Below are 23,147 nucleotides of genomic sequence, written 5' to 3' on the forward strand. Positions count from 1 at the left end.
TTCGGAAACAGAAATTTTTTGTACTGTCAATCACCAGTGATCACTAGCGATTAAGAATTATATAGGGTCTCTAGTTTCATGCGCTTGGAACGCACTCTAGGAAGTTCTGTATCAAGTGCACGACGATGTATACTAGGCTTATGTATCAGGGCCTTTTTAAATCATGGTATTGGCAACACTGCAATCTTTGTAATCCTAATTCGTAACATTCGTACATATTCAGTTTCACGCAGTTTCACGCAGTTTCTGTTTTAAATACGTTTTATATGCGTTTGTGTCAAATTGGCGGATAATTGTGAAAAATATCTTCGTGCTTCAAGCACGAATTTACGTGAACTTTATCTACGCAAGTAGTCAAAGTTTCAGGTATGTGTAATCGAGCAATTAACCGTTTCAATCGGATAGTACGCAAAAATATTTTTCTGTCCCTCCTCCCCGCTCATGTTTCAATTCTGGATATCGATCATATAACTTTCCCTAAGACGAAAACGTGAAAAGTGAAAATTTTTTTGTACGTATGTGTGTATATGTTCATATATACATAAAAATTTTCATTTTTCACGTTTCCGCTCTAGAGAAAAATTTACATGATCGATACCCTGATTTAACCAGGTTATAATCGTAATGAATCTAATGTGTATTGCGTATTTTTATTACTGAAACGTGATAAGCGAAGAAGCCTAACGATTTTTATGGAACTTATATATTTATATTAAGTATATTAAGTATGTTAAGTATTTTTATGTTTTATTTTATATCTTATATATTTCGGAGCACAGAAATTGCTCTTGTATTAATCCCCTTTTTTGTTTATGACTTTGGTAATGTGTCTTTGTACACATAATATTGCGCATATTGCGCCTTGAAAAAAATGTGACGTATGTTTATAATCTTAGGTAACAAGAAACGTTCTAGCAATATTGCAACTTTTGGCTTCATATTTATTACTATTACAGTACGTAATACATCATTACATGAGAAATACTGGAAGAGGAATGATTCATTATTTTGTTGTGTAGCAAGATCCAGCAAATGAGCGAACAAATAGAAATGAGCAATTTGCTTTGTTAAATATGAATACTGATGGTGTATTTATTACATCAAATTATTTCTATTTGTTCACATTTGTTTGTGGACCAACAGTTTTGTGCTTTATAATTTATGAAGCATTGATTTCTTATATAATTTCAAAGCACTGATGAAAAGTACGACATGTAACTTTCTGTATAAAGCTGCTTTTTATTTAGGAGATACAAGACTTGTTCTTTTTAGCTGAACTTTTCCCTTCAAAAAAAGGGAGAAGAAAAGAGAAAAGATGATCTATGCAAAAAAGTTGAGTTACAAAGAATACAGTCAACTTAAGTAAGCTTACAGTCAACAAAAGTATTGTTTTATCTTCATTATTTATTGAATGTCAAGAGGATAGAACAATGTTTGTGTCGACTGTAACTGCATTCAGTTATTCACTGTGAGTACTAAAAATCTACACCGTTAAAAAAAAGAAATTTGCTTCTGTTACCTGTAATGGAAGCAAATTTCAAGCAGATATATTAAAAATATTTACTGTTGTATAAATGAAAATGAAAATGAAGTTATAAATAATTTAATTTTAACATTTACTTATTTTAACGTTTATTAAATTCCATGCAAATCTACATAAAATTTAATAAAAAATGTACTAAACTTCGTAAAATTTCATGTATATGTACACAAATATACTTTTCAGTTGCAGATACATTAAATTTAATTTAGTATCTTAAAATTGAATTTAATTTGTGTAACTTAAAAGTATATTAAATTATACATGACATTTTTAACAGCATATAGTTCATGTTACATATACTACAGATTTCTATTACTTACAATGAATATACAGGGTGTCCTATTTTAAATAATGCATTATGATTTCTCGAAAACTATAGTAGATGCGGAAAAATGTTTCAAACAAAAGTTGTATGGTTCAGAGGGGGACATAAGAAGGTACCATTGATTTGACCTTAGATAGCATCACCAAGGCCAGATCAAGATCACGTTGATTTTTTTAAATGGAACCCTCCATTTTTCATTACATTTTCTTGTAGCTTACCTCGAGAGTTTTTCAAAACACTATAATAAAGTATTCTTTCATTAAGGGGGGATCCTGATGTAATACACTAAAAATATTCCAATTGTTTTAATATTTTTAAAGATATATATATCACAGAATTAATAGTTTGGTTATATTGTTTGTAAAAACATTGATCATAGAACATATTGTAAAGTAATAATTCTTGAATTAATAATCAGTGTGACAATGATACTAGAATTCTTAATTAATGTAACAATTTTCATCTTTTCTGAAATACATAATATGTGCTAATTATAATATAACAATTACGTAAATAAATCATACATTAATATAAAAAAATTGTTTTATATTAATGAGATAATTTTAATTTATTTTTATTTCAGGTGGAATCTGTAACAAGATTCTAATTTAACATTAAATATGTTTGGACAAACTGGAAATACATCATTCAGTAAGTACGTTATACAGAATGTCTTGAATTTAAATTGCCAAACTTCGGGAGCGTGTAGGAATTAAGAAAAAAAGTTCTTTAAAGATATGCTACTCATTTTCGCTTCGTTTTTGAGAAAATCGCAAAAAAAGACAAAACATAATGTTCGGAATATTATTGTATCAAAGTGGAATATTATTGCTTTTGTGCACAGCCAGTCACAGAAAGATTGCAACACTTTTTTTAAGTGGGTTTCAGAATGTGCAACCTACTCACCGAGCGATTGGTTCTTATTTGTGGATCCATGAATAAGAACCAATCGGTGAGCAAGCTGCATTCCGAAACCTATAAAAAAAAAAAGTGTTGCAGCTTTTCTTCCTTTCTGTGACTGTACGACTTCAGCGATAATGCTTCAGAGATAGTGCAAGAGTATGTACGTTGATTTTCAGACGGAAGAACGCCGGATCGGCAAGTCATTGACTGCATTCAGCAGAGAAACTAGCTTCTCTGCTGAACGCAGCCATTACACTGATCAGATAAATGTTTGACTGTAACATAAGCTGTCCATACTATATGCAATGCATGTATTATTGCAAGAAGTCAACATTTTGAACAATATCTGCATTAGACAAGTGATAACATGAATAAATAGGTGTGAATGAATAAGTAATAAATAAGTATAAAAATAAAAACTACGTTTTTTTTTTTGCAATTTTCTTCAAAACGAAGCAAAAACGAGCGTCTTTAAAGGATTTTTTCTTAGTTTATCGATCCCCTACACGCTCCCGAAGTTTGGTCGGGAGAATTTAAATTCGGAACATCCTGTATATGTAAATATTATCTAAGAGATTTATAATTGAGAATTTTTTTAATATGTATTTACTCTTAAGGTGGATTTAGTACAGCGACGCAAAACAGTCCGTTTGGGCAATCTGCGTTTGGTAAACCCATTACTACAACAAGTTTTGGTAGTGGCGCAACACCTGTCTTTGGTAGTAGCAATACTTCATCGCTCTTCAGTTCTAAACCCACAGGTTCTACCACAGGTGGCTTGTTTGGAAATACCACAACACCACCGGCATTTAGACAGCCAACTAACACTCAGCCATCCTTTGGAGGTAGCAATTTATAAATTTATTATTCTATTTGCATGTAAATCAACTTAAAAAAATATTTTCCTGTTAGACTGACAAGAAAAAAAAATTTTTTTCTTTTTAATCAACCTCTCAGCTCAAAAGCTTCCATTTCAAGCCAAAAGAACATTCCTAAATTTTTATCAAAAAATATCAAGATTTTCACTAGTGAACGATTTTTAAATCAAAATTTCGGTTTTTCTTAATACATATTTGTTTCAGTAAATATTAAATGTAATTGGCATGTAAACAAATCTAATTTGATTTACTGATACTCTATATTATACATTGTTAAAGTCTGACAAATGCATTTTTATTTTTATAGGTTTTGGAACAACAAATACAAGTACCAATCTTTTCGGTACCCAACAAAATGCTAGTACAAACCTTTTCGGTACAAGTACAGGGACTTCGGCATTTGGTCAAGCGAACAAACCCGGTTTTAACTTTGGCACAACATCTGGAACTAATCTATTTGGACAACCACAACAGAATGCACAACAAACTACTCCGTTTGGTCAAACCAATACCACCACAAATACAAATCTTTTTGGTACAACCACAGGTAGATCATAAGCGCAACTATGTGTGTATACTTAAGTTAATAATACTTAAAAATTTTAAGCACTTTGATTTCTCTCTGTACAGGTTTTGGCAATACTAACCCTACTACTATACCAGCTGGTACCGCTGTGAAATTCACACCTCTCGTCACAACTGATTCTATGTCAAAGAATGGAATATCGCACAGCATTTCAGTCCGTCATTGTTGCATTGCGTCTATGAAGGAATATGAATCTAAATCATACGAGGAATTACGTTTTGAAGATTATCAACTGGGAAGAAAAGGTATATTGTATATTGATTCATTATTTCAATCTAAAATAAAAAGTAAAATATTTTTTGGTTTTCTTTTCTCTTTTTTCGAACAGGTCCACAAACAGGTCTTTTTGGGACATCGGCACAGACATCACCGTTTGGTAGCGCAGCAGCTGGTACTAGCACAGCTGGAACAGGTAAGTGTGCGATATAAAACATTTATTAACTAAATAGGAATATTCATATTGACCCATAAAATTCCAAAGATCATTGTACACTTTTTTGTTTTAAATCTTTGTAACTTAGGGTTTTAATCAAAATTTTTAGATCGCTTAATCGGTATTTAGATATAAAAAGAGCTCTTCCTGAAAATCAAGAGAAGGGATGGAATATTTGGAGAAAAATATAAAGCTTGAAAGTGCAATTAAGAGTAAGAGTGATTTCCTTTTTATTGATTGAAATTAATAAATGATTTTGTCTACCTTTTTGAATAGACTAAATTGTAATTATTATTTGTATGATCTATAATTACATCAATGTATTTTACTCAAAATGTAGACAAAATTGTTTATTAATTGAATTCTTTTCAATAAAAAAACAGAGGTCATTTACTTTTCTTTATTTCCGTTTGTAATCTTTATATCTTTTTTTTTTTTGAACATTCCACCCCATTACCAATTAGATTTTTGAAAAGAATAATTGTTTTTAATAAACTTAAGTATCAATTACGGTCTAAAAATGTTGATTAAAACTCGAGTTACAAGAATTTAAGACAGAAAAATACGTTGGTGTCTTGGAACTTTAGGGGATCTTAAAGTGAAGTCCGAACTCCAACGAGATTGCTGTTTTACCAATACAATGCGTTACATCGACATATCTTTGGGTGCATTCAGTACTCCAATCATTCACTGAACGCTCAGTGAACGGTTGTGCTAGAGACACTATAGTAAGAGATTGGCATAAATGGTCCAATTTTTTATTAGCTGAATACGGAATGGCGTAGCCAATCTATGATGAGTAAGCATGCGAAAGAAGAGAAACAGAAATGCGGGAAATAAAAGCAAAAATGCATTTTAACATTACACTTACATTTAATAAATGTTAATGTCACTGTAAAATGTCTATATAAATGACTATATGAACCATAATGACATAATGGCTATAAATAAACAATAGAAACATATTAACATTAGTAATGTAAAACAGAAACACGTAAATATATATACGCTTATGGCACAATTATGTAATTATTGGGTCTAATTGGGGAAAGCGCTTCATATTTTTCCTTGCTTCTGCTCTTACATCCCAAAACCTGTTTTCTACAACATTATATTATTTATTATGATAGAATTGTGGTTATCACTTTATTCTCTTATCTTACAACTCTATAAAATAGATACTCTATAAAACGCTAATAATCGTTTGACTAAAATCGTTTACTTTGTTACTGAAAATTGCAATTGAAAAAAAAAATAATGCCTACTTAGCCCCGGTCTCTCCTATACAAAAAAATTTTTTTAAAGAAAATGGTAGCACTACGGTTGATTGAACTAGACTGGTTTTCAGCGAGCGCTCAATCGGCGCGTACAAGATTATTACGAAACGGTTTGACCTAGAACAAAAAACCAAAAATTTTTATTTTCTACATAACATTTGCTAAAGAAGTATGTAGAGATTTTCAGAAATAAACATTTTTGTGAAAATGATGAACATTTGATTAAAAAAACAATCATTTTTGACCAAAAAATTTTGCACAAAAATAATAATAATAATAATAGTTTATTATAACTAATCGTAAAATCACTACGTACTTCTTTAGATAATTAGCAAAAGAAGATTCTCTGAAAGTTTCAAGTCGAATGAAAATTGTAGAAGTTATGATGTACGCCGATTGAAAAATGCCGTTTTCAGAAAATGCATTTAAAGTTTAAATCGTGAGGGGAAGCACTTCAAAGAATCAGCTGTAACGTTGTAAATACTTCGAATTTCCATTCCAACTAATGGGATTATATTTTTACATGTATAAACCCGATAAACATCATCATTTAAGCAAAAAAAATTTTAATTTTTTTCAAAGTTTCGAAGTGGTGTAACCCCTTAAATAATTTCCACATGAATTTATATGTATGTGTATATATATATACATATATACATATATATATGTATATACAAGATTGTATTATATTGCACAGATATTTATATTGACTTATAAAAATTGCAATATTTAGATGTTTCTAGAAATAAATAATAATTCCTTTTTATATTTACCTTTATTAATAATACAATAGTCCTTATATATAAAAAATATTTTGCATAATATTTATATAATATTTTTACTATATATAAAAACGGAATAAATTTCTCTAACTTTTCTTATTGTGGGAGGATTTGGATCAATGACTGGAGGATTTGGTACTACTAGCCAATCAGGATCAACTGGACTATTTGGAAAACCTATTAGTAATTTTGGGACACCAGCAACTACAACAACGAATAGTTTTGCATTCAATTCTACGCCAACCACAAATTTGTTTGGTACTAATACTCAAACAAAGCCATTTGGTAGTAAGTTATTTTGTTTATCCGTATACACACACATACGCACAAATACATATTTACATATACAGAAAATATAAGTTTTATAGAAAAATATTTCAGACAAAAGTTATCGGGTTTAAAAAGATCTATTTACTGATCTTATATATATATATATATCAGTTTGACTTTGGGTGGCATCGCCAAGATCAAGATCACATAGATTTTTTTTTAATGGAACACCCTATTTTTTATTTCATAATATATATATATACAGGGTGTCCCATTTTAAATAATGCATTAAGATTTCTTGAAAACTATGATAGATACGGAAAAATGTTTCAAACAAAAGTTGTATGATTCGGAGGAGGACATAACAAGGTACCATTGATTTGACCTTAGATAGCATCACCAAGGCCAGATCAAGATCACGTTGATTTTTTTAAATGGAACCCCCTATTTTTCATTACATTTTCTTGTAGCTTACCTCGAGAGCTTTCCAAAACACTATAAGAAAGTTATTTTTTATTGAGTATTTTTCGAGTTATAAGACTTAAAAGTTACAGTACAGTCAGCATTAGCATTACACAAGTTGTCCGACTGACGGCTAAAACCTCTTGAATGTTGTTCAGGAACATGTCCTGGATAACATTTGTTAAGATTAAGACTATTGGAGATTATTTCTCTTATTTTCATTTTTGCACTAAAAATTCATTTTTACATAAAAATGAAAATAAGAGATACAAACCTCCAATGGCCTTGAAATGTTATCTAGTTCGTGATCTAAACAACAGAGGTTTAAGAGGTTTTAGCTGTCGATCGGACATCTTGGATAATTCTAAATGCCGGAGCTACTGTAACTTTCGAACATCATAACTAAAAAAGTACGTAATGAAAAAATATTTTATTATAGTGTATATTTTTGGAAAGCTCTCGAGGTAAGCTACAAGAATATCCAATGAAAAATAAAGGTTTCCATTTAAGAAATTGAAGATAACCTTCACGTGACCTTCAAGCAACCATTCAAGGTCAAACTAATGACATCATTTTATGTCTCCCTCAAAGCCATACAACTTTTTTGTCTGAAATATTTTTTTCTAATATCAAAAATAAAAAAGTTATTTGAGATGGGACATTAAAATGGAACACTCTGTATAAATAAGGTGATGCAAATAAATAATATATAACGTTCGCCATTTTAAAAAGTGGGTCGCAATCCATACAAGTTTTGGAAACCTTATTTTTGAGAGATAATAAAATAGCATACAGGCATAATACCGTTGATTTATACGTAACTTAAATTGTTCTCAAAACTATTTTATCAGAGGAAAAAGTTGCTTTTTTTTTCGCATAGAATTATACTGTGCATTCTATATGTTCAAATTCTGAGCTCAATCCTGTATAAATATTTTCTAATTATCTTATGTTTTAATATATTAATTATACATATTGACATGTACTTATATTTTTATATATTAATCATACCTATAAAATTAATATTGAAATATATATATGATAATTAAAAAAGTATTGAAACATACACATCTATCCATGCACACGCGTACAAATATGTATTTTTGCAATTTGAGGAAGAAGAAAACTAAAAAATGTAATATTTGAATAAACAAACTTTTGTTTATTTCTTCAAATATTACATGATTTTTTTGTTCATTATTTACTATTATTTTATTAATAAAGTAGTAAGTGTAAAAATATGTTTTTAATAAAGTATTTTAAAACAAAGTATAAAATTTTATAGCAGCTGCCCCGACACCGCTTTTTGGCACTAGCAGCACTAACCAAACTGCTGGAACAGGTTTTGGTAGCATTAATACTGGACAAAATACAGGATTTGGATCTACATTTGGCTCCACACAATCTAATCAGGTGATACATAATAAACACATTACATGTGTGTAAAAATCAAAATGATACTTACACTTTGTTTATAGAGCATTGGATTGTTCAATCAGAACAAGTCTGCTTTTAATATTCCATCGACATCGACTAGTACCGTCTTTACTGGTTTTGGTCAACCGGCTACAAATACCACCACACCATTATTTGGTAACAAAACTACTACTACAGGATTTGGAACAACATCTACATTTGGTGCAACTGCGTCTTCCACATTCGGAACTAATACAGGTTTCAATTCTGGCACTAATGCTGGGTCTTCATTATTCAACTCGTCTTTTAAACCAGCTGGACAAACATCAGGGTTTTCATTTGGAACTACACCTGCGTCTTCAAGTGGGCTTGGTAATTATTCGTTTTTTTTAATACATGATTCAATTTACATATGTTACCTAATTAATATATGTTAACGTTACACGGAAAGTATTGAGTATTTACTTTGAATTGATACGATACTATAAGAATTGTGAACAAGCGAAGCCTCTCCGAAAAGGCATTTTTCAAGAAAATGCACATTTTTCGAAAAACGAGCCTGATATAGTCATTCTATTATAGCTTGTATATGAATATTGTTTGTGTGCAAATGTATATATAATATACATATGTGTATAGGCACAAGTACTGGTTTAAATTTGAGCGGTGGTTCTTCATTATTTGGGCAACAAAAACCAGGCAGTTTATTTGGAAATGCTGGAAATAATACAACGTTTAACACTTCTGGAACATTTGGATCTTCTACTTTTGGGACGACCTCTAATATGATATCTGGAACGGGAATGAGCTCGCTCAGCGGAGGGTAACGCAATATTTATGCTCTAATTTTATTAAAGACCGTTCTACAATTGCGTGAACGTAATCGTAAGTGGTTATAAAGTGTCGTAAAGCGTAGTTGTAAACTAGTACTACCAGTTGTAAAATATGTTGTGAAAGATGGTTTAATTTCATCTTTTATAATTACGATGGCATAAGGTATAAGAGTTAACCAATCTGAGTGCTGTTATGCACGTGTTCATGTCACCAGCATTTTTTTGTTGATAACATGACAACTTGTATCATGTCAAGCTTTTTATTGTATTGTTTTTGGTTATATTATACTATATCATGGAATATAAACGAAGAGAATACTGTTCTGAGCAATATTCAATTTGAAGATGAAAGTTCAAACTAATTATCATAATCAAGTTTCTACTATGTATCTTTAATCTCTATTTTAAGTTCGGTTTTTCATTTTCTGATTAACTTGTGGTTAAGCTTAACCTGATGTTTTGTCCAATGGGCTTCATATATGATGTCACGAAAGTGACATCAAGTGACATGTGAAGTCCATTGGGTGAAACATCAGATTAGTTTAACTCAACCTGATAGCTTGACTTAACTGATATCCAGTTCCACAACTCACGGTTAACTTTTAACTGAGGTTCAACTTATTCATTGTCTCTTTTCAATTCTAGAATTGGAAAGAGATGAGAAACAAGTTGAACCTCGGTTAAGAGTTAACCATGAGTTGTGGAACTGGGCCTAAGTTAACCAGGTAATGAAAAATTGGGCTTTAAATTAATCTGTTGTATATTCACTATTATTCCTACAATCCCACTCTTATGTTTACGTAATTATAGAACGGCCTTCATTCTTTTTCATTAATCTATCTAATTTTATTAATTTCAATTAAAAGCTTGTTTAGTTGTTTAAATGTTTAATAATTAGATTGAATAAGTATTAGTTACAAATTTACCTTAGAGTGGCAAACCAAACTAAAACGAACGGTTCAGTACCAGTACATCAACAAATTTTGGCTCTCGTTTCTGCACCATTCGGTGATTCACCATTGTTGAAGAATCTTTTACCAGTAAGTACCTTGTCGATTTAAAATAATTATCCTGAAAAAAATATTGTAATTTTTGGTTGCAACGTGTATCTTTATAGGCATCTGGAAAGACCGAGGAACTTTTAAAACCTACAAATCCAGCATCAAAAGTATTGAACAGTCCGCAATATAGAGTTACTGCGAATAATAAATCTCCGAAAATCAAAGCTAGAGTTGTCAGTTCTACACAACTATCTAAGGTAAAGGAGGGGGTTAAAAAACGATTTTGGCCCTTAAACCTGAATAGATTTTAAAAAATTAGGTCACCTTCACGTGACCTTCAAGCAACTATTCAAGGTCAAACTAATGACATCATCTTATGTCCCTCTCAAAGCCATACAACTTTGGTCTGAAACATTTTTCGCTATTTTGCTTACCTGACGAGATTCGCGTGGATAGATTAAAATGACCCATTCTATTTTATTTCATTTAATTAAATGTGTAATACAATATTTTGAAATCTGGACAATATGTAAGTGACTCTAGTAACTGTAACATCCGACCCTGCATATGGGATTAGTTGTTAGGTGCATGATATTATATTTTTTATTAATACTAGAAAGTTAATCATATTATTAAATTATAAAAATAATTTTTGTATAGTGTAAGCATGTTGCTATAACAAAATGACCTTAGATTCTATTTATTAGTTACGTGCAAAAAATTCCTTTAAAAAACTATCAACTATCCCCGGTCTCCCTAATTTTTCGATGAAGCTCGATTTTAAGAAAACATCTCGATCTCTCAATTTCTTGATGGTTATTTTGAGAAAAAATCATTATTGTATCATCAGATTATGATAAAAGTATAAATGAAATGTAAATTCACACTTCATCTGCATTACACACATAACACGCATAGCAGAGAGGGTTTGGGTCAATAAATGCTATAGGAGGACGAACTCCTTATCTCTGCCAAGGGATTCTATGCGGACTGTATCTCCATGTGATACATCCTAGATAATGCTAAAGTGGTTCAAGATCTTTACATACAGAATGTACTTACATTTCTGATTAAAATCATGATTTTGTAATTAATAACTGTACATAAGAATAATGGCATTTTTTACTCTTTTAAAGCATTTTAGTAATGTTCTCTCTACTTTTCGGTTTGTTATTTTCGAAAAAACGATTGTTATTTTCTACGTTTTAAGGACCCAAACAATGATTTTTCAAGATCCATTCAGGTGTAATTTGAGGACTAAAATCGACACCTTTTTTAATACTCTCTTTTATTAAGTTAGTTTTTAAATATTTAAATATGGAATGTGGTCATAAAATATTTTTTTTATATCATTATTAAATGAAATACTAAATTATTATTTTACGAAATACCTTTCCAGAAATCTTTGTTTGATGGTCTCGAAGAAGAGGATCCCGTGGTAACCGAGGCTTTTCAACCTCGGCCAAGTGCAAAACGTTTAGTATTACGACCGAAATTAGCGACAAATTCTTCGGTTCAATCTCCCACAGAAAATGTCGAATCCGTGACAAGAAATGATACCGTAGATGATAGGGCAGATACAAATATAATGCATAGTAACAATATTGAAGTTAATGACAAAGAAAATCACAGCCAAGATAATAATCGATTTGCGAATGATCGACGATCATCTACATCTTGGTAATGCAAAATATATTTTTCAGATTCTTCATATCTCGAATTTTTTTAAGTTATCGTAAACATTAAAAAAAAATAAATTCGAATATCTTTAATATCTTTAAATGTAATTTACACAGGTTGAAGTCAACACTTCCGCGGAAGAATAAAATTTCAAACGATGAATTGCTTGAGGGGCAGCAATCACCCTTTTCTGGAACAAATATATCCGAAGAGGTGAATAATACAGTGGCCGAATTAAGAACGCAAAATAATATATCGAATCATTCAGAACCGATTAATTTGATTGAAGTGCCGCTAAATTCTACTTTTGATGAGAAAAATTCTGTGAATCTTACCACGCAAAGTGCAGGTAAACTATTAAATAATTTATAATAACTAAATAATAAATTATATTGTCATTTACTATTTAATATGATTATAAAATGGTATAAATTTATACAGGGTGTCCCGAATTTAAATGTCTAAACTTCAGGAGCGTGTAGAGGATCGATAAACTAAGAAAAAAATTCTGTAAAAATATGTTCGTTTTTGCTTCGTTTTGGAGAAAATCGCAAAAAAGATAAAACGTAGTTGTTTCGTTCTTACACTACCTCTGAAATATTATCGTCGCTGAAATCGTGTACGAAAACAATAATAATAAGGGGCTGCAATAATAATAAGAGGCACCAAATATCGCCAGATCAGTGTTTGACTGCAATACGAGCTGTCCGTACTAGATGCAATGCTTGCATTGCTGCAAGACATTTGCCGACATTTTGAACAATATCTACATTAAGCAAGTGAATAAATACAACGTGAATAAGTAATGAGAAAGTACAAAAATGAAAATTACATTTTGTCTTTTTTGCGATTTTCTCCAAAACGAAGCAAAAACGAGCATATCTCTACAGAACTTTTTTCTTAGTTTATCGATCCTCTACACGCTTCCGAGGTTTAGACATTTAAATTCGGGACACCCTGTATATAGTTAATTTTCAATAATTTCAGTAACTAAACAAATTTTTTTCAAAAACATGAGAAATTCTTTTACATGTTTTTTTAAATTTTTATTCTGTAATTTTCCAAGAATCCGGCCAGGAAACGGATGAAAATTCATTTTCGATGTTACAATCAAACTGGTCTATGAACATGGCTAAAGTTACATTACGACGAGCAGGCTATTTTACCATTCCGTCGCTCGATAAACTAGATGATTTCGTTTGCGGCGAGACGTGCATCGTACCGAATTTTACCATCGGTCGCGAGGGTTATGGCAACGTATACTTTCCGGATTCGTTTGATATTTATGGCTTGAATCTTGATGAAATCGGTAATTTGCATAAATATATTAATATATTAACTTTTTATAAATATTTTGTAATATATTGCGTTGTATTTTTCAATTTCACTATAATTAAATATTCTATTGCAACTATATATAAACATCTTTCTTTGGAAGAAGAATTATATTTACATATATGTAACTGGTATACCATTGCCATTGTAGTACATTTTCGTCATAAAGAGGTGATTATTTATCCCGATGATGAGAAGAAGCCACCAGTGGGACAAGGCCTGAATCGAAAAGCACAGGTCACTTTAGATAAGGTATGGCCGCATGACAAGTCGCTGCATGAGCCGATTATGGATCCGCAACGACTCGCCGCAATGAACTATGAGGGAAAATTACGTAGAGTATCCGCGAAGCACGACACTCGTTTCCTCGAGTATCGACCGGAGACTGGCTCGTGGGTATTCAAGGTCGACCACTTTTCCAAATATGGTCTCAGTGATTCAGATGAGGATGACAGTCAGATCCCGTCAACTTCAGAAGCAAAAAAATTGAGGGGATTCTCCACGGCCATACAGAAGGGCAAGCTTGTTGATCCATCGACGGCGATAAATAAGGAAGCAATCAATGGAGCGATTAATGGAACGCTTGACGGTACAAAGATCGGAAACAGCAAGCATCTGAGTATGATTGAGAGCAATTTTTTAGGAAAGGTTCCAATTAACCATTTTGCCTACAGCGATCACAATTACAAGGAACGAGGAATGATCGTCAGTCCGGTCGAGGAAACTCCATTTGGCCGTTCTGGCTTTGTTCCTGGAGATTACAACTATGAAACACGAATGACCATTAGTCCGATCGGAGATAACGCTCGTGTAGCCGGTACAGACAGTCATAAATTGCAGCTTATGAAAGCAAGCTTTTTCGACATAAACGATGAAGATATAAATGATGAAACAAGCAATGACATATTCCCTTCCGTACAGAAAACCTTGATAAACTATTTCCCAGATGTTACAGAAACTAAGAACGATGAAGTTCCATACAACGCTACAACATTACGAACGACTCTTATCGCAAACAAAGCACTACCTGCGTGTCCGGAAAACGTGCTTTACACGTCGAGTAGAAAATCGCATTTACCTTGTATCGGTGTAAAAGATAAACAGTTTATTGAAAAAGTTATTCCATCACCTGTGATTACACCAGTGACAAACGTGTTGAAGTATCACTATGAGGTTGTTCCACTTGAAGAGTCCAGGTTGAATAAGTTGCGATTTCGTTGCGTCGCTGACACCGGTATATATATGGGCAGGACGTTTCGACCGAGTTGGGGTGCCGGTCTGACATTGTTATCTCTGAGCACGCAGGAGCAGGCAATCAAGATGCAACTAAGGAACACATTTAGTCAATTAAGCCGTTATGTCTCTGGTCGTTTGTCAGACGATGTCTCATCGACTGTAATTGTTCAACGTTTACAAATCGTGGGTGGTGACGAGTATGACACGAAGATGTTCAAGGATAGTATAGAATGTCACTTGAGAATCCAACTGGATCACTGTGTGATGGGTCATGAGGGAGACTGTCCCACGTTTGACGTAACGACTGACAGTGCGAACGAAGCGTTGCGATTACATTGCACGTTAGCGCAGGATCTTGTTGAAAAGGAACAAAGACCAAGCGAGGATGCCAATGATGAACAGATGCAGTGTGGCAGCGCCACCGAGAGATCATATCGTCAGTACGCGAGTATCGTGTGGACTCTATGCGTAGCACTCTGGGGAAATTACATCGATCAAGACACAGCTAATAACGCTAATGAGGAACATTATAACGTCATAGTGAGAAGAGAAGCCGTAGGCGAGTGGTTAAGAAATGTGGTCCAGAAAACGATCGAACGAGAGATCAAAAACATCGACATTGTAACTAAGAATTCTCACGAGAAAATAATATTGTCGCTGCTTTCTGCTTGCAAACTGGAGGCTGCTTGCCAAGAAGCACGGATGGCCGGAGATCACTGTCTGGCATTACTGATGGCGCAATTACGAAGTGGTGCGACAGTCAAGAAACTGATTAAACAACAACTTGCGTTATGGCAGGAAACCGATGTAGACGGAAATCTCACAATTGATCGTCTAAAGCTATTCATGTTGGTTGCGGGCGAACCGCTTATCTCCAGCAAACACGGCACTATTAATGTGTGCGAGGATCTGGACTGGAAGCGGGCATTTGCCATTCATTTATGGTATTTGTCACCGCCGACTTCCTCGATCACCGATGCCTTAGACCTCTATGAAGCAGCTTTCAATACAACGGAAGCTCAAGCATATGCGGCAATTCCTGAACCTGAATATAGAGAGAACGATTATGACGCCGAGTTAAATAATGGCAAACGGATACACGATCTCTGCTTTCAACTTTTAAAATTGTACTGCACAGGAAATCATGATTTGGGCGAACTTCTGAATCCACTGTCATATACTGCCAATCCCTTGGATTACAGATTGAGGTAATTTCGTATTATAGCAATATCCCAGTAGAAACAGTATAATGAGGCACATATAAAATCGAAATAGCATCAAAGTTATATAATCTCTTTCTATGTATTTCAGTATGAATAACAATTTTTTTACACAGAAAGAGAAAAAATATGAAATCCGTAAAATATTTCGAAAAAAAGGTATTGGAGAAAAAATGTTTCATATAAAAGTAATAAGGTTTCAAGAAATGCATCAAACTTATTTATTAAAGTTAGCCTTCAGAGCTCCTTCGTACTTACACTCAAGGTCAAATAAGTATCATCGTTTAATGCATTTGTTAAAACCATTTTATATGAAACTTTTATATGAAATATTTTTCTCTCTAACGCCCTGTTTTCGAGATATTTTCTCGGTTCCATATTTTTTCCTCACTCCGTATATTATATCTTATAATATATTATCCTGATAGTTGGTTGATGCAACAAACACTCGTAGCTTTGGGCTACACGCATCTCTCTGATCATGTTGCCGCATTAACACACACAAACTTTGCAACACAATTGGAGGCACATGGACTTTGGCATTGGGCAATATTCGTAGTATTGCATCTACGAGATTCGTCTAGGCGACGAATTGCTGTGCAGGACTTGCTGTTACGTCACATAGAAATAGACGACACTCCAGAATATGTGAAGCGTGAACAATTCTTGAAGGAAGAGCTTGGTATATCATTGGTTTGGATTCATCAAGCCAAAGCTATTAAAAGTAGCATCAATAAGAGGTATTTGATAATACATTCGGATACATTCATATATACTAAAATTTAAAAAGAATTTAAGAAGATTGCTACATTTGTTAATTAGAATAAAACTCTGAGCATATTTAAAGAAAATTGACATTTGCAGGTATGGCGAAGCAGCTTGGTATTACATCCAGGCGGAACAATGGACCCAAGCCCATGAAATTATTATAGAGCATCTGGCAGCCGATGCTATAATAAATGGTATTGGTTTCTTTCTTCTTTTTGTATAAAATTGTAAAAAGCTTCGGGAGTTTTGGGACGGCAAGATATTTAAAAAAAAAATTTAAACAGTATTTAAAAAGTTGCTGGGTATCGAGCTGGATATTAAGTCATGCATTAGATGAACATAACAGTTTAACCTAAGACTTCAAGGTCTGCTGGAGGTTACCTTTAGAATTTAAATAGAACCTTCTTTTTTTTTATTACATATTCTCGTAGCGGTTATCGAAACATTTTCAAAATATTAATCATAAACATTTTTCTAACTAGTGTTTTGGAAGAACTTAAGTTTTCAAAGTTTCAATTTTTATGAATATTGGGTGCTTGTATCATCCAACGTGAATTTTTATCATTTCGGCAATTATGTTATCGATTTATATTAATTATAACTAAATTCAATCCGACGATTAAAATCATTATTTATATAATAATCCTTGAACCAAGTGAATGAATGATATTTATTCTTTTTTAAAATGTTATGCACTTTATAAACACTCTACATTAGTACATTATAAATGATTTTATTTAATATTTTATGTTGCAGAAAACTACGAATATTTGAAATCATTATTAAGTTCACTAGTACCAATTGAATGTAGCGGCACGATTAGTGGATGGTCACATCAAGGACAGCTCTTGTGGGAATATATGGAAATAACTAGCGAGATTCAGAGCCTGTTAAAGTCCGCTCCTGATTACTGTGGACTAACTTATCAATTGGAAACGCTGAAACCTCGATTAACAAACTTATGTCATAAAATTGATCAATTCCCATGCTTAACTGCTAAACATAAGTATGGCAAATACATATTATTACAAGCTGTTATTCTTTATACTGTGTACTAAGGCATTTTTTTCATATTTCTAGATTATGCCAAGCTGAAATTGCAAAAAGGACTCTACATTTAGCTAAAAATATGCTATTGCTGCAGAAAAATGAGCAGAGATCTGTCACGAAGTTATTGATCCGTCTGATATCTCAGTTACCATTACCGGAAGATTATGCACAACAGGAACTGCGACCCATCGTTAATATGCGTGTAACAGAAGTGATGCCATAATGCGAAATAATATATAAGTTAATTTATCGGTCACGTAGTTGTGTAAAGTTCTTTTATTAACGGACCTATTTTTTTCTACACACGCTTGCAAGCTGTAATTTCACACGGAAAGTAAGCATAAAGTTTTTTGAAGAATCTTTCAATAATCCTGATACAGTGTATACAAACAACAAGTCGCGATGCACTAATAAATTGCGTGATTCATACAGTAGATAAAGATGGAAATTATAAATACTTAGCAAAAATATACATCAATATGTGATACTATTTAAGTCTTTCTTACATTTTTTATCGATTCCAAATTATCTCGTGATTTAAGAATAACTAACAGTATAAAAATATGCAATATGTAATCAAGTATAATCGATGGCGGTTGAGTGGAAACATTCTGTATTTTGCAGAGAAGTATTTCTATCATATCGTGGTTCTTTCTTGTATAATTTATATTGTTGCATCTAAATAACATAGACAACTCAGATATTTTCTAAGATGCACAGTTATACAGGTATATGAAAAGTAACTTGTATGTATTACATGTGCGCTCATCATAATATGTATAATGTATATACTATCTGTTTTTACATCGATTTTTTCGTCTTTTCGAATATTTCTTATTGCATATTAACGAGAAATTTAGAAAAGTAACGGGTATAATTAGCGCGAGTATAAATTATTGCACATAATGGACTTGTATTCTACATTACGCTAAGTTGGACATGAAAAAATGTATCCTGTGAAAACTTATTAATGTAACATGCATAATAGATTTTTTCATTATTAAGGCTCCCGAATAGTCATCGTAGCCATATTGAATTGTGATGTCAGAAGCGAGAAATGACATGTTAATTTTTGTTACGTGTCATTTATAAATAAAGAATTTAGATAAAATAAAATGATGAAATCGCTTTAAAACATTTGTAAAAATCGATGAAAACTATGCTTATCCCTCTTGACAATCAGTGAATAATCGCAAAAAATGATAAAAGGCATCAATGAAAATAGGCTACTCATGCGCATTAAATAAAAGCACTTCACATCCTTTTTATCACTTTACGATTATTTATTGACTGTCAGGGGATAAGCATAGTTCTCGTCCATTTTTACAAATGTTTTAAAGCGATCTCATCATTTTGTTTTATGCAAATGTCTTTATTTATAAATGACACGTAACAAAAATTAACGTGTTATTTCTCGCTTCTCACATCACGATTCAATATGGCTGTGGTGATTATTCAGAAACCATAAAACATAAGGTCTGTTCTTTATTTCTGCATTGTTTGAACTGATGTATAAGGTGCAATAAATTGAAGCAAAACAAACATATATTTGTTTCACTTCAACTTATTGTGCCGTGTACACCAATTCAGGTAGTACTGGAATAAAGAACAGACCTATAGTCTTATCAAGGAAAAAAAGAAATTAGTATATAGCTGCAAACATAAAAAAAAGTAAGATACGTATATATGTAAGAAATATTTGTAAAAATAAAATTAAGTTTGCACTCTTTTAAAGTTGAAATAAATAAATAAGATATTTACATATAATTTCTATGTATTACAAACGAAAATTTAAATGAATCCAAGTATATAAATAAATATACAAATTCTGTCTCTTGCATCTAATTTTTTTCAACGATTTACTACTTAAAAATTTTTCTGCACGTTTTTTTAGTTTGCAATCTTGTAAGTAATTTTTTGTGAAATTAAGAATTCAATAGTATAAAGATTTATATATAAAATATACAGCTAGGTGCATGTGATGTAACCTTTTGGTGAAATTAGAAAAATTCTAAATTAGACTAGCCGCTGTTTTGCATAAAGACTAGCCTTTCTGCAAAAAGACTAATTTCGCAAAAAGGCACATGCACATTTTTGTATTGAAGAGATAAAAAATTTTTCAATTTTATAATTACTGAATTTATAAACGTGGATTTTTTTTATTGAAAATCATTTTCATGCAAATGTAAAGAACATTCGACTTTCATTCTTTAGTCACAATCTAGATTCTGTGCAAATCCAAAGGTGCGTTTACTTTGACACTTATAGCGGGGAACACAAACTCTTGTATAATGCATAAGGCATAAGAAATTCAACCAATCAGAATTCTTTATTTCATGGAAAGGAAGTAAACGAAGGACTTTGATTGATTCATTTTCTTATGCATTGTGTGTTATGCGTTATATTTACAATTATAGCAAGAGTCTGTGCTCCCCGCTTATAAGTTAAAATCATATAAAACAATATAGGACTCTTAATTTTAAAAACAATAGAATGATTGTAAGGGACAAATAAGAGTCGATTTAACAAAAAAGTTATTAATAAATTACTAAGTTTCGAATAAATACATAAATTATTAGATATTTCGGCTTTTGGGATCGAGCCATCTTCAGATAATATAATAATACGCAGTAAATTAGTTACCAAAGACGAAAAAATGGTATTCATGATGGAAAGTATTACATGGAGTGTAGCAACCAGATGAATGCTTCACAGAGAAAAGAAATTACTCGCAAACGGTTTGACGACCGATTGTTGGGAATTTCTTGATTTCTGATTAAAAGCAGATTATTAATAAATAAATAAATCGAATAGGAATCTTGAAAAAAAAAATATATATAAATCTATAAAAAGCAAGTAACAACATCATCAAAGTAGTCGTAGTTGTTTCGTAAGATAAAAACATCGTCAGAATCATCGTAAAAATCATACGATGGTATATAAAAAAAAGAGGAACAACAGTCATAGTGATAATAACTATAATCACAGTCAATATATTATAGTAAAAATTGATTATATATAGAGATAAAATTCGTCACAAAAATTTAAATGTGTGTAACCGGCAAAACAAACCGTCACTATTTGAGAGGCACTTAGGTTGCGGTCCATTTGACGCTACAAACGCTTCGAAACATTCTTTGATTAATTAATTCGTAAAATTCTTTGTTCTGATTGGTCGTTCAAACGCTTCGAAGCGTTTGTAGCATCAAGTGGACCGCAGCCTTAATAGATTGACAAAAGGTCTAGATAAAAACAATGTCAACTCTGGCGAAAAAAATTCGCCGAAATTATTCTACGTTTTGGAACATTTCAGCGAAATTGCTGAAAATTTGCTGAATTTCACTAAAAGTGAATTTTTCATCTAATATATTAAAAAATCGCTGAAATTTCTCTGAAATTGGATAAACTTCCGAAAATGCCCAACACCTGATTATCATGAATTTTGGCAGAAATACTCCAAATGACGTCAAATGAATGCTCTTAAATGAATTTTCACCGATAAAAAGGTTTAATGTCAAAAATTTCAGCGAAATTTTTCCATCTGGGAAATTTTGTTTATAATCGATGTATACATACGCTTTGTGAAGACCCTCTGTATCAGTTTAAAGATTGAGACTGTTTTTTGTTTTTTAATATTTAGCATCTCGTAAATAAATCACAATTATAAGTTACTTCCGCCACCCGGCAAGAGTTACCGCGTCCTGTCTGCGGGAGTCATACATTTACACTCTCACCCTATACTCTTTAATTCTATTCTTTTAAATGTCAAGCACTTAAGGGGATCCTAAAGCGAACTCCAACGAAATCACCAGAGGTCGCTGTTTTTCCAGCGCATCGATATGTCTTTATATACTACCACACCAATATCTCACGTATACATACATACAAATTTTCTAACTAACTAATCTTTCGTATTAAGTATCTAAATCTAATTCTGAGTACTCAACATTAGTTGTTTATGTAATCCCTAGTCTAATCCGAGCTAATTTTATAGGTACAAAGTGCAAAACTTTTATATAAAGCAAATATTGTTACGAATCGACGCCAGAAACCGATTAAAAAACTGTAATTTTCCAATTTTTTTTTCGTTTTTCGCACGAAGTCAACCGATTTGGACTATGTTATCGCTTATATTCTAATTGTGGAGAAAGATTTTTAATTCTGTAAAAGCAGTTATAGGAAAATACTTATTTAAAAAATAATCGGTAAAACAGCATGACTTTAGGATCCCCTTAAACACCTAATAAGTGTTTAAGAAAATAAAATCCTAATCGTTTTCAAACCAACTAGGATCAGTACAGTGGTTTAATCAAGACAGTGTTGAATGTGATATGTTTATCGCTTCTTGGCGCCATATTAGATCCGCCATATTGGAATTTTTAAAAGGTCACATTTCTTTCGTATACATATACGAATAATTTGAAATCTTGAACGTTTATTTTCGTTGCGCTGATTTTTGAGCACGTAGGATGATCCGATGTTGATGTAAAACGTCCCATATATACTAATTGATTTATTTCGCAAAAATCATTTTTAATATATTCTCTAGAAATCGTCACACAAACTCTTGAACAATCTTCACAATAATTACATAATTTTCAATAATTCATTTTAAATAGTCTCTTTAATGGAGAGAAAGATTTCTCCTTCGCGCATAACGCGCCATCCCGTACTTAGACAAGTATAATGCGACGTTACCCTATTCTCATCATAGCTCTCGCTGTCTTTATGTAAGATATAGATATATGTTAAATCAATGATACTGGACTTGCGCTGCGTTACACCCCCGTAACGTGGCGTAAGGTCGAGACCGCGTCTCCCCACTCCCTAACCTCGTTCTCCGGGGAACGGCACCGTGCCTTCTCCACCTTCCGCTGCTTTTATCCCCTATCCCCCGTCTATCCTCGCGCGCTTCACATCCACCACCGCTACCAACACCACCATCACCACCTCCACCACTACTACTACTACTATTACACGTCTTTCTGGCGACGTACTCCCCACTCCCTCGTCCCATTGCCACCCCGCGCAAAGCTCCATGCTCTGCGGAGCGAGCCCTGCGATCCACCTAGCCGAGCCAAGGACGAGCCCAACGAGCTTCGACGAAGCCGATGTCGCGGTCGCCGCCGCTATGGAGCGCTCCACCTTC

At 32.5% G+C, this 23,147-nt stretch overlaps 1 protein-coding gene across 1 annotated transcript; it reads left to right on the forward strand.

The window, feature by feature from the left end:
• The first annotated feature begins 224 nt into the window (after nucleotides 1–224).
• On the forward strand, nucleotides 225–18,254 carry Nup98-96 (nuclear pore complex protein Nup98-96). The gene is made up of 20 exons (XM_018459907.1): nucleotides 225–366; nucleotides 2,452–2,519; nucleotides 3,389–3,616; nucleotides 3,957–4,196; nucleotides 4,280–4,480; nucleotides 4,564–4,647; nucleotides 6,836–7,015; nucleotides 8,745–8,872; nucleotides 8,938–9,247; nucleotides 9,515–9,698; nucleotides 10,640–10,748; nucleotides 10,826–10,966; nucleotides 12,109–12,389; nucleotides 12,506–12,738; nucleotides 13,456–13,698; nucleotides 13,876–16,168; nucleotides 16,609–16,920; nucleotides 17,045–17,142; nucleotides 17,705–17,954; nucleotides 18,029–18,254. The coding sequence occupies exons 2-20, from the start codon at nucleotides 2,489–2,491 to the stop codon at nucleotides 18,219–18,221; spliced, it is 5,739 nt and encodes a 1,912-aa protein (XP_018315409.1). The 5' UTR covers nucleotides 225–366; nucleotides 2,452–2,488; the 3' UTR covers nucleotides 18,222–18,254.
• The last annotated feature ends 4,893 nt before the right edge of the window (nucleotides 18,255–23,147 follow it).

This window comes from Mycetomoellerius zeteki, unplaced genomic scaffold, assembly GCF_001594055.1.
Source record: "Mycetomoellerius zeteki isolate Tzet28-1 unplaced genomic scaffold, Tzet1.0 scaffold89, whole genome shotgun sequence".
Lineage (NCBI taxonomy): Eukaryota > Metazoa > Arthropoda > Insecta > Hymenoptera > Formicidae > Mycetomoellerius > Mycetomoellerius zeteki.

Bases quoted from the DNA above. Each gene is read 5' to 3' on its own strand.
- Nup98-96 (XM_018459907.1), top strand. From the start codon at position 2,489: ATGTTTGGACAAACTGGAAATACATCATTCA. The intron at 3,617-3,956 runs GTAGCAATTTAT...TTATTTTTATAG, and splicing joins CACTCAGCCATCCTTTGGAG to GTTTTGGAACAACAAATACA. The intron at 16,921-17,044 runs GTATTTGATAAT...TGACATTTGCAG, and splicing joins AAAAGTAGCATCAATAAGAG to GTATGGCGAAGCAGCTTGGT.